We start from the raw sequence: 12,746 nt of genomic DNA, 5'->3' as shown, positions 1-12,746 counted from the left end.
CACACGGGGATCATCTATAACGTCTTTGTTGGCTGTAAGGAACACTGAGAGGTGTTTTTTTCCCCAGAGGTCACAGTCCAGTCCCCTATTTTTAACACTTCAGTTTTTATCTTGATGACATACAGAGGATAAAAAAATACACGTACCTCCAAGACAGGCTCCCATGGCCAAAGCGAAGATGAGAGGTTTAACTGGCAGGTTCACATCTGCATCCTGACTGAGGTTGATGAGAACTGGAATCTGTAAATACAGAGGTAGCTCATCATAATTATTCACTGATTTTAACATCTTCTGGCACTCTTTTGAGTGCAAAGCTTTAATCCAATATCATGACTAGTTTAACACAAACCACCAACAGTAAGTCCTCTCATACTTTCCAATACAAGCAAACCTCAGTATACATGCTAACATACATAGGGGCTCCATGAGTGATATATATATGTATATGAATGTGAGGAGTTTTACACGCTACATGAGGCAGCTGATAAGCCAGATAGGACCCCACTCTAAGGGCCGAGAGTGTTGCCTCCATCGTTTTTGAATTTTCTGAATTATGGATTTTCTTCTTTAGAAGCAATCGACTAAAAACTGCAGCGTCTGCTCTGAAAACGAGTCCACAAATGAAACATTTAAGACTTCATGTGCAGCGGGGTGGAGTGCATGTCCATTGATTCCTGCTGGTGAAGCCAGACGTTGCATGACTGAATTATTGATGTGAATATCACTTTCTCAAAACCATGCCAACTGAGCATGCATATACTGTACATTTCCTTTTATCACCCGATGTCTTCTGCTGGTTGAGGGAGCAAACTCACTCTGAGTATTTACATGAACTATAAAAAAACAAAAAACTGAACTTAAAGGATGAAATGGTTTGCATTTTGACACGTGTGTAAAATTTAAAGGACAACATTTACGTAGACACACCCTTATTTTTGCAAAACATTACAAGAGATGTTTCTACCAAAAGATGGTTAAGTTTGGTCAATTCAAATTGTAAAGCTATCTTACAGAAAAATTTCTTTACTACAGCAAAAATAAAGGCTTGACTTTTGAAAAAAACTGATGCCAAACTGCTCAAGGAAGACTGTAGCTGAACCTTAACAAACAAACATGTGAAAAAACTAATCAGATCTTTCAGTTGTACATTTTGAAGAAGTAGTTCATGAAGTCGTCTGAAGGGGAAAGAAGACTAAAACATGCAAAACATGCTATTGCTATGGATGTAATTAGTTTTTTTAGGCTGGCTCAAGCAGACAGTGGACGGCACAGGAAAAACAAAGACACAGTCCAGCTAATGTGCAAATTCCTCGTGTGAGTCAGCATACCTGGACAATAACGCTGATTCTGGTTGGGTAATTTTATGTAATCATTCTACAAACAAAGTAGGTAATATATCCTTGTTATGATGAACCAAACAAAAAGCATTCACAAGGACAGCTAAAAACCTTCATATCTAAAAGAACCTCAGACAAACTCAGCTGACAGTGAAACGTTAACAAGATCTCTTGTTAAACTATAACACCTGCCTATTCCCCCACCAGCCTCACCTTATTTTACTTTCCTCAAATCCTCTACTTCAATGAAAAAAAAAAACTTTTAGCCATAGTCAGCCACAATCCAAGTGAATTTGCCAAAGGAAACTCTTTAACCCCCCATCGATACTTTCATGAATTCAGTATAAAAGATTGAACGTGTCAGTTATTGCGTTAAAGGTGATGGTAGACTGTTTGACCTTTGGACAGGACATGGGAAGCCGTTTCTTCTCCTGCCGATCTAACCAATGCTGCCAGCTATAAAGTCAGCAGGTGTATTTACAAAAGACAGAAGAAACAAAAAATACTTTGAGAGTTGCATTTAAAAGAGCGCCTAAATGTATTCATTCAAAAACTCATTTCCCAGGTCTGAATGTGGAAAACAAATCTCTCCCCAGCTTCGGCGTCGTGTGACAATCAGGATTTGCTTTCTTATCAGCTGTGCACTGGACTGAAAATTGATGCAGGTGGAAGTCTATTACAGGTAGAACAACACTTGCATGCATGTGGAAATATGGAAAACAGCAGAGAACAAGACATCTTTTTAAACCTCTATATTAAAATATCTGGCAGAATAATTCCAGCAAGCAACAACTCATTCTGTCAGTGGGATAAGGTCTTTTCCTTTTCTCTCTGTCATTTTAATTGAGCACACCGCCAACACCCTGAAACACTGATTTCTTAATACGATCTATTAATTTCCAGAGAAACAGACAGCTGACAGCAGAAGTGGTGAGGTGGCTGATATTTCTCACAGACAGTGAGCTGAATAATTCATGAATGTTGGAGAGAATCTCTCTGTATCCTTTGATATTTTAAGATAAAGTTTTTTTTTAATGGAAAGTTAGATTTGGTATAATTTTTAGGTATCAGTATACTCACGATCTAACTTCAAGTAAAGGATGTGTACATCATATGTATCGCTGTACTAGTGGATCTCCAGGAAAATAAAAACATTGCTGATATTTTTTCATGTGAATCTTATTCCTCGTCAGCCATTGACACAAGAATTCAGATGCAGTGTTTTATTTAAAAGTAGGCTGGAAGTCAAATGATGAATGTCGAGGCAGCAATGTCAGCACACACTGATTGGGGGATTATTTTCAATTGTGTCAGGTGGCATGCAGTGGGTGATGGTGTCGGTTGCACTTATGTTCATGGTGGTCATGTCTCAGTATTTCATGCAGGTATATTGGTAGTATAGTATAGGTCGTACAGAATAGAATGCAGCCCACTTTTAAGATAAAAAAAATGTATTTAAAGTTTGTCTTTTATAGTAAAACCTACAGTAATAATACTGTAACTGTAGAATGAGGGGGGCGCCAGATAGCCAAGCGGTAATGTTGCAAATTTTCACTTGAAATAAGAAGAAATTCCATGGAGTAAGTGAAGTGTCTTAAATATCTAGTACAGAGGTAATATACTGTAACTTTAAGTTTTATAACACACATCTGGAAAGTATTTGTATCTGAGGTGTTGTTCCTTGAGTTACCCAGGAAATCCTTAAATCTAAGACAACATCCCCCACAGTGGAAACAGATGTCCTCATGTGTCCTGTGACATTTTGTATAAATAGCACTCTCATTGTATGTTCGGGGGAGATCACTTTTGGCTGGGTCTCTCCCAGGTCGAACCATGGCGAGCCTGGAGATGCTGTTCTTGTTAATAAATAATCCTTTTTGAAAGCAAGTCAGTCTCAACAGCGAATTTCTTCATCATCAAACATATCAACAACAAGGAAATCCACATCATAAGGTTTTTTTTGCTTGTAATAAAAAAAAACACTTACTCCATGGACAAATTGTTCTACTTATTTCAAGTGAAAAATTGCTTGAAACAAGTAAAAATTGTGGAAAAACAAGTGACTTTTTAGGTGATGTGTCTTATTTTAAGTGTAATGAGATTTGTTTTGACTAGAAATAAGACAAATATTCTTGGTAAGATTTTGAGTTTTTGAAACTAATCCTAAGTCACAGAATTTCATTACTTCAAGTATGAAAATAACTTCTTGAAGTGTGTGTGTGTGTGTGTGTGTGTGTGTGTGTGTGTGTGTGTGTGTGTGTGTGTGTGTGTGTGTGTGTGTGTGTGTGTGATTATACAAGGATAAACTGGAGTGTGAAATTAAAGCACCACGCTGAAGCCTCTTACCATGGTGGCAGTGAAGGGAATGTTGTCGATGAGAGACGAGGCCAGAGCTGAGACCCACATCACCAAGATAATGGCTATAGCCAAGCGCTGGTCTTCTGGCACCGCCTGAGAGGGGAGATAATAAGAGTGACAGATAACTCTTACTTTTCATTGCTACTGAGAGACATTTACCCATCCCTCCCGTCCTCCTCAGGCCATCACTGATTTACATCAAACACACCAATTACGCTCCTTCTTTGACACTGAACCTCTCATCAGGGAGCAGAGGCTGAGTGGGTGAAGTTTGAATGTGTGACAGGTGGTGGTGTTATCTCGCTGCTCTGCTGTACATACAAAGTGAGGCCAATTCTCCACATGTGACAGGCATGATGTTCTCTGAACCCTCTTGAAAGCCTCTTTTCTGTATGCGTGACCTGGTTAGAGGAGGCTATATCTCCTCCTTTCACCTGTCTCTTACTTTTATCAGGCGAGGAGCCATTACCCCACATGTTGTCCATTGTGTGTGTGGAGAGGCAGAGCAGGTCAGAACCCCCGAATACGCACAACCTGTCACGTGTGATTATTAGACTTATAGAGGCTCCCAGTCTAAACACAAACTGACGCAACTATTACTGCTGCAATTCTCTACAGAGACACACCTCGCCTGCATGAAGCCCACAGGCTGAAATATGGCTGGAAATTACCCCAGACCCCTTCTTCAACTGCTGACAGGTATCAGATGTAAACAAAGTAATTGGATTCCGAGGGGCGCAAAACAAAAGGATCAATATGCATGAGACGCAATACAGCATCACCTGTGCCCAATTATCAATTAAGCCAGTTGCATGAAGCCCTGAGAGACGAATGTTCAGGTAGAGAATCAAAAAGAGAAAACTCACTTTTATAAGCAGAGCCGTCTGTACTCCGATATAGTCGATGAGCTGCAGCTGGGCTAAAGCCTGAAAAAGAAGAGGAGAAGATTAATATGGAAAAAATATCTGAGAACGAGTTACTGGTGGGACCGAACGGAGAAAGAAAGGCAATTTGGTTTCGATTAAGTGTCCTCTAAGCAGACAGAGACAAATTAATTCTTGTTATCTTTATTGATCCTAAGGAAGAAAAAAAAACAACGTTCATATTCATGTGGTTGGTTGTTCCTTACGGGGAATACTTTCGACGACTATTACGTTAAATATTCTCCAAAGGCTGAATGAAATACTTTTGTTAGGTTCAAACTGAGTTATAACTTCAGAAGATTTTGATTTTAGAGTAACAAGTTTGCTTTGTTGTAGAAAACAAAGGGTGTAACATAACAATAACTAGAGGCTGACTTACAGCTCCTGTGAGGATTCCCTCAGGCTGCTGGTTATGAAACATACTTAAATTAATATGAATGCCTCTGAATGACCTATTTAAGCCAATAAGATCATCAGGAGTAGGATCCTCTGTTTCTATTTTGTTATAATAAATGCCAGAAACTGCTGCTACAGGGTTGGTGTCAGTGACATGATAGACATTGCACATATTCTTGATCAGTGAAACTATTGATTGGTAAAGAAAGCCGGTTTGATCTTTTATGAAACAAAAAACACATTTAAGCATGTCACACTTTGTCCACAGGGACACAGAAAATCATCACAAAGTTTAAAGTTCCTCACATGAGCTTTAAACTATGTCAGACTTACAGTGAATGGAAATACTGCTTCCTACTTTGGGATCCTGCTGGCAAGTGTTTTTGCAGTCTACTGCTTAAAGTTAGCTCAATGACTGTCTCCACTGTGTATTGTAAAGCAAGTGTAACAGGATGTAATGAGGTATCACTTAGAGCAACCTCTAAAAGCCTCTGGATCAAATAATTGGTGTAGTCCTAAAGACAACACTAATGATGGGGAAAATAAGAGGAGGGAGAAACGTTCATTTGTTTGAAAAATGAGTCTGGAAATCATTCTCCATAGCTTATTAAGCTAAAAGGAGGAAAAAAATGACTTCAATGGCATCACTGTATCATTTCAAGATCAGCACTGAACCTTGCCTTTACATTACCTTTCATGGTGCTGATCCCAATGAAAAACCAGAGTGCAGTAATACGGACATGCTATGGGAACAGTTCTGCTTTTCTCTGTAAAGCACTTTGAATCGCTTTATGTATGAATGGTACTCTATGAATAAACTTGCTCGCCTTGCATGAGAATTATGAACAAAGACAATGTTCCCCAATCATAGACTGTACCTGGACGGTCCGACAAAATGTTTAGCTGCCCAAGTATATTTACTTTGAGTGTCTTTTATTGAGCAAGTAAATTCAACATTCCAGACTAATTTTCATGATCCTAACAACTGTGCATGCAACCCTAGAGTTGTTTGGAGCTCAAATATTTTAGTAGCCACAAAGGTCATTTTTAAATAAGGCCATGAGGAAATAAAGTGCAATAACATCTGATATGCCCAAGTTTATTTGATGACCATTTTTACATGGTAAGAATGACATCAACAGGCGCTGCATAGCCTAACTGTTATGTTGCACACCCCACGTACAGAGGCTATGATCCTCATCGTATTGGCCTCGGGTTCAAATCCGACCACGGCCCTTTAATATTTCCCTGAAGCTGGTTGTTGTCGGTGTTATTCTGAACTGTCTTATTTTGGATATGCAACATCATCAACAACAAGCCATGTCCACCTGAGCGTACAGATTATGGATTACTGAGTGATACCTTTCAAAATACTAATTTGAGTTGTTTAGGCGACTTCATGAAACATATCGCCGATGAATGTTGACAAAAGATGAGACACATAAAGGTCAAGAGAAATGGTAGCCGGTGAGGGAGGAGAAGTACGAGGAATAATTTATTCAGTGTATTACAGTCGTTTGTGAACAAACACTGGAGAAAAAAAAGCTAAATGAATATAAACTAACCTGATACATATAGGTCAATTATTTCATCAGACTCAACCTAATATCTGTTGTTGCTCTTTTTGTGTTTTCCCTCCTATGTGACTGTGTTGATCTTTGATCCTTGTGTCAAACACTTACAGTTTATTGGCATTATAGTGTTTCTAATTTGTATTTCAGGGATTAGTCTGCTTCCCATTGACCCCTCTCTTCATGTAAACCTTTTGTTTCTCCTTTTAGATGTAAATGATTTGGCCAGTCTGCTCCTGGTTCCTTTCTCACTTTTTTTCTGCCAAACTTGATGGAGATTAGGGAAACAACAGATCTGTCATCACACTGGAAATATGTTCATTATTCCATCTTTTAATTGGGGGGCTTATGGGTAAAGAAATGCTTTAGATGAATACTAGTAAATGTTGTCCCTACAGATCTTAGCACTGATCATGTTAGTCCAGCTAAACCCACATTCATCCAAGTCCTGGCTCACTTTTGGTTTCTAATAATGACCTCCTGTGATGAGTGGAAACTAACAAGAGATCAGCATCAGTTATTGGATTGACTTATTTTTTAGTGGAGCCCAAAATCTTTCGAGTAACATGGGGGGGAAATAGAGGCTCAAATACCTCCATCAAGACGAAGAGGCCGGCAAAGAAGAGTAACGTCGGCCACTCCACCCGGTGCAAGATGATCTCGAAGTCCTGAATGTCAGCCAGAACCAGGAGCCACAGGGCACCCAGGATGGCAATCCAACCTGAGAAAAAGAGAGAACAAGAAAGACACTGTGACATTTCTCTTCACAGATACAAAAACACTTCCACATATATAAAAAATGTTTAATGGTCGTATCCAGCAGACACTGAGCTCAGATTTATAACAAAGGGAGAAATATTACACGGGGCACAAGAGGAAATAAAAAGATTTCCATCTGCTCTGTTCACTTAAATCTCTTTAATCACACCAATCAAAAAAAGGCAACCTTTATCAAATGGTACTGATGCTGCAATCTGCTGAACAGTGAAAACACTGATAAACAGATCACATTATGAAGTGCTACTTGCCAAGAAAGAAGTATTTGGTCCGACTTTGTGAAACATGAATTATCACAAAAATCTCACCTCAACACATTCTAGTCTGGGGGACAGAAGTTTGCACAGACCTGGTCCTATTTATAATTAGAGAGATCTTGAAGGTGGGAAGAGTGTTCATCCACTTGGGAGAATTTGATTAAACAGGTGAGCAGTAGTTATTACCTCGGCCGACTGATGGAGATTATGCAGAGAGAGAGAGAGAGAGCAACAGGACACAAAGAGGTGAGTGACACAGAGATCGGTTAGAAGATCAAGACAAGCAGCGAGACTTTTAAGCAGCTGTTAACATGTTGAAATGTTCAGAGCTGGGCTACAAATGCATTTTTAAACAGGTGCTAATGGGCTGTCACGATACCAGAATTTTAACTTTGAAGCAATACTAGTAAAAAAAATGTAATGATATCGATAACTGTTTGTAAGCCACAGCAACACCATAGAAGTCTTAGGCACCCAAAACTTGAGTATCTCTTGTTTTTCAAAACCAACCTGTGCCAAACAGCCTGTGAATGATAGTCTGCTGTGTCAAGGCTGTTTGAGAGCAGCAGCTCTGACAGACGGCAGAGCAGACACACACATGGCAGACAGAGTGAAGCTCAGCTGTACTAAATGAAAAAACAGCACCTCACTGCAGGATTTTCGCTAAGCTGCAGATGTGTTTACAGGTTCTATAGATTGTAACTGCAGCGAAACAGAAAATCATTTATTTCTCTTATTTTCCCTTTGAGTGACAAAAAGCGGCAGTGTAGGAGGCAAAAAAACAACCACCGCTGCTCTCTCTCTTTTGCTCGCGGCAGCTTTGGGTTAAATATGACTGAAGACCTTGTTTTTTTTTATCTAAAGCTTTGGTACTTTGTGTGAAACTATCGATCATAAAAATAACGGACATTGTTACGTTTTAGAGCACATGGAATCAATAGCATCAAACATGTTGACAACCTCATAAGGTGACACCGCTTCTTTCTTTACATGCAGCCAAAGTTAGCTGGACATCTCTAAACAACTAAGCAATGGGAGAGAAAAATAAAAATACTGATGAATTGAAATGGATTTTCATTGTCAACTCTTATCTTATTTAAAACCACACAGTTCAGAGATAGAGTTCATTTTACTGCATAGTGTGCTTTAGTGACAATAATAATCATCATGTTTTTATCCAATTATCATCCAAGTTTTAGCTCACTTTTGAAATGCCGAAAGAAATATGAATTTCGCTTTCCTTCGACAGATTTGGAGAGAATAGAGAATCATCCGGAGTGCAGATGTGAAAACGGCTATTGACAAGACGGATTGGCTCAGCATCAGCAGTATGGGGGGTGGCAGTAGCTCAGTCCGTAGGGGCTTGGGTTGGGAACCGGAGGGTCGTCAGTTCAAGTGCCAGTGCAGACCATAATATGGATCATGGTCTGGTAGCTGGAGAGGTGCCAGGACACTTCCCGGGCACTGCCGAGGTGCCCTTGAGCAATTAATAAAGTACATCGAAAATTAAATTGTGGGCGTGGTGAAGAGGGAGCTGAGCCTGAAGGCAAAGCTCTCAATTTACCGGTCAATCTTCGTCCAAACCCTCACCTATGGTCATGAGCTGTGGGTAGTGACAGAAAGAATAAGATTGCTGATACAAGGTGCCTGATGAGCTTCCTCTGGAGGGAGATAGGGTGAGGAGCTCAGACATTAGGAGGAGCTCGGAGTAGAGCCGCTACTCCTTCACATGGAAAGGAGCCAGCTGAGGACGTTTGGGCATCTGATTAGGACGCCTCCTGGACGCCTCCCTTTAGAGGTTTTCTGGGCACTTCCAACTGGGAGGAGACCCCGGGGTAGACCCAGAGTTCACTGGAGGGATTAATATATCCTGTCTAGCCTGGAAATGCCTCGGAATCCCCCAGGAGGAGCTGGAAAACGTAGCTAGGCTGAGGGAAGTCTGGGTTGACTTACTTCACCTGCTGCCACTGCGACCCGACCTCGGAAAGCAGAGGACAATGGATGGATGGAAAGAAATATGGACTGTACTTAACTAGACACACCTGATCTGTCTATGGGACAATAAAGTAGAGACCTCCCCAGAAAGATGTCTCTTTTGTGCAAATATACATTTTTGATTGGTTATTTCAGATTTTATTCAGCAAAAGAACTCTTTCAACCCTTTTAGACTACACACTCACTTAACGTAAGTGAGAGCAATATTGAGGTGAATGGGTCTATTTGACAGATAGTCTAAAGCCTGAAGCTGAAGGGTAACTCGTGTACATCTTGAATGAGACCAAAAGGGCTGAGACAAAGTGTATCTCAAGACAAAGGAATGAGAACATATGTCGGTAAATTGTAATTTCCATTAGAAGTCAACTGAACTAAATTCAAACTTCCCTTTAAAATGACACTGTACCTTCGATTACAAAAACATACAGACAACTTAAATTAAGTCACATTCTGTGCATCTTTCAAGTAAAGGAGGTGACAAATAACATAAAGATGTCACTTTTATTTTCTTGCAGTGCAGTAATATTTTCTGAGCCTGCGTTCTGTTCAAACTGCAGATAAAAACCTGAAGAGCTCTCTGAACAAAAGAAGCTGTAAGGCAGGAGTGAGCAGTTTATGAAAGACTCATTTATCAAACACAGGACAACCATGATGAGAGAAGACGTATGCAGCGACAAATGTCTTGTAGCAGTTTTCTATATGATACAGAACAAAGTAAAATGTTTAGTGGATCAAGTCCAAAGCCAAAAGATGAAGAGTTATGGGCTCTGACTCATGTTTCTGGTATTCTCATGAGCGTCTGATCAGACAACAGACTTTGCTGTTAGAAGTGTACTTTTGCCTTGTCTAGATTTTAAAGCTTCTAAAAATGAATGTGTGGATTGTAAAATCAATCTGTGAAATTAGAAGTTACATTTCTAATATTTAAATGTTTAAATATATCTGATGATTTATTTTCTATACTTCCCTGCATTAAAATATTTCATGAAACATCCTTTTCTTGTCTCACTACTCTCCTGATTTCTGCACAGGAATCAATAAAGTTTCACCCAAACCTCTGCTGTAACCCGCACAAGTATAGACACATCACAGGAATCAAATGACCAGGCAATAATCAGGCTGGAATTAAATCTTACTGTGCAGAGTTAATGCATTTTTAATGAGGATTAATTCATAAAACAGGAGTGAATGAATAGACCCTGCTGGCTGCAGTAGTCAGCCCTGACTGTGACCTGCATGCATTAATGAGAGCCGTGTTTGGACAAGCGCCTGTCCCTCCACAGAGACAGAAAACATGCTGCTGCAGGGTCATTCCCATTTAATAAATGTCACACGGAGGTAGTCGAAGCAGCGGCTGTAATTAACCGAGCATGTTTGGTGGCTGAGTGGCCTCGGCAGCATTGGGAGAAGATGACAGGGGGTGTATGAAAACGGCCATCTTGATATAGGGATAGTGTTAGCATTAATGGTGAGTCAAAATATACTGACAGGATGAACACATGCAAGCTAACAGAGCTTACTGTAATTTATATAGGAACAATATGAGGTTAGGAGGATTTTTGATACTTTCCAAAAGTTTTAAAAACAACATGATTGCTTTTGTTTTAATGATTTAAAGTCTCCCAAAGTACTGAAGCTTTAGAAAGTACAGATCTTCAGTGGCATTTAAACTAAAATGTGCAACAAGTGTAAGAGAGAAAACTGTTAGCAACATTTCAGTAAAACATTGCTAATGTATTTGTGCAATTTAGACAGTGTGCAGGAGTGGCACGGTAATTAAAAACAAGACATTTCAAAAACTTTCTAAAGACTGATGCACAAAATCTCAAGCAATGGCTGTCAACCATAGACCATATCCCTGTGATGGAGAATCTAACCTACAGGTTGAAAAATGAAGAAGGATCATTGTGCAAAAGGCTGAGGGAAATGGTTAATAAATTTAAAAAAGTAGCTCAGTCTGCAGGGGCTTGGGTTGGGAACTGGAGAGCAGAGCTCGGTGCAGGTTTTGTATGGAAATTGGTCTGGTAGCTGAAGAGGTGCCAGTTCACTTCCTGAACATTGCCGATGTGCCCTTGAGCAAGACACCAAACCCCCCACATAGCTCAGAAGGGCTCCTTGTGGGCAGCCCCCTCATACCAACATCTCTCCATTAGCATGTGTGTGTAACAAGACTCAACAACAAAGTGTAAAATAGAATTTCCCCTCACAGGATTAATAAAGTTTGTCTTCTTCTTCTAATGGTTTATGATCTTTTCTGGAGCGTTTACAACTACGAGATAATCATTTTTGTTTTATTAAAGGTACACTCTGTTTCTTGAGTCTTATTACGGTCTTTCTCTGCCGCGTGAGATTTAAAACCACTTTTAAAAGTGTATGGTATTAATGTATCAAAGTGCATGCTCCAGATTCCTGGAACACTTTCGATACAAAGGTTTAAATTTAAGATTTTGAATATATGTAGTGCGGTCTAAATGCAGCTCAGTATCCATGTAATTTGTTGGTTGCCTTCTCTAGTCAGCCCATTATTTGGGCTCATTTCAATGCAAGCACAGAGGAAGGCAATTTTCATAATTACGCGACAGAACCTATAACCACACAGCGGGGCCTGTAAAGTTATAATGAGGTAGTGCTGCACTTACCCAGATCAAGATGAATGCTGGGAACGAAGGAGTTGACAAAGAACATGAAGATCACAACTCCAAGGACAGACAAGCATTTCACCAAGAGCACCTTGTCACTTATTTTGTGCTGTGGAGGAGAAAAATATATAATCTTTTATCATACAACCACCCACATTTCTCTTAAGTGGAGTTTTTCAAAGACTAGGCCAACTTCATTATTGTGATAACATCAATGCAGCGGAGTCGCATGAGTGACAAATCCGTCTGAGGTGAAGGATGAAAGCTCACCTTCTTTTTCAGTTCTTGAATGTTTTGTTCCCAGTTCTTATCCTCTTGAGAAATTTGTCTGTCAGACACAAAAAAAAATGCAATCTCATTTTCATTGTAGTTTTTCTTCCTATTGAACAGCTGGTATTAAACATTAAGCTATAGACCAGTCAGTAAACAGTAGTCATGTCAACTAAACTAGTCAGTGTCAATAAGTGTTCATTGAGGTGCATTTTTGGTACAA

General features: G+C 39.7%; 1 protein-coding gene across 1 annotated transcript in view; it reads right to left on the bottom strand.

Annotated features, from left to right (window-relative positions):
• Positions 1 to 12,746, bottom strand: part of oca2 (oculocutaneous albinism II) — a 62,406-nt gene that overhangs the window by 14,582 nt on the left and 35,078 nt on the right. The window contains exons 17-22 of the mRNA XM_061030237.1: positions 12,524 to 12,581; positions 12,254 to 12,362; positions 7,179 to 7,306; positions 4,562 to 4,621; positions 3,684 to 3,788; positions 147 to 240 (exon numbers count right to left, since the gene is read on the bottom strand). Coding sequence (XP_060886220.1) covers positions 147 to 240; positions 3,684 to 3,788; positions 4,562 to 4,621; positions 7,179 to 7,306; positions 12,254 to 12,362; positions 12,524 to 12,581 — 554 coding nt within the window. The remainder of the gene's footprint in view (positions 1 to 146; positions 241 to 3,683; positions 3,789 to 4,561; positions 4,622 to 7,178; positions 7,307 to 12,253; positions 12,363 to 12,523; positions 12,582 to 12,746) is intronic.

The sequence above is a fragment of the Labrus mixtus genome, chromosome 3, assembly GCF_963584025.1.
Source record: "Labrus mixtus chromosome 3, fLabMix1.1, whole genome shotgun sequence".
NCBI lineage: Eukaryota > Metazoa > Chordata > Actinopteri > Labriformes > Labridae > Labrus > Labrus mixtus.
Note: the sequence above shows the minus strand (reverse complement) of the source record. Positions and strands in the feature narration are given on the sequence as shown.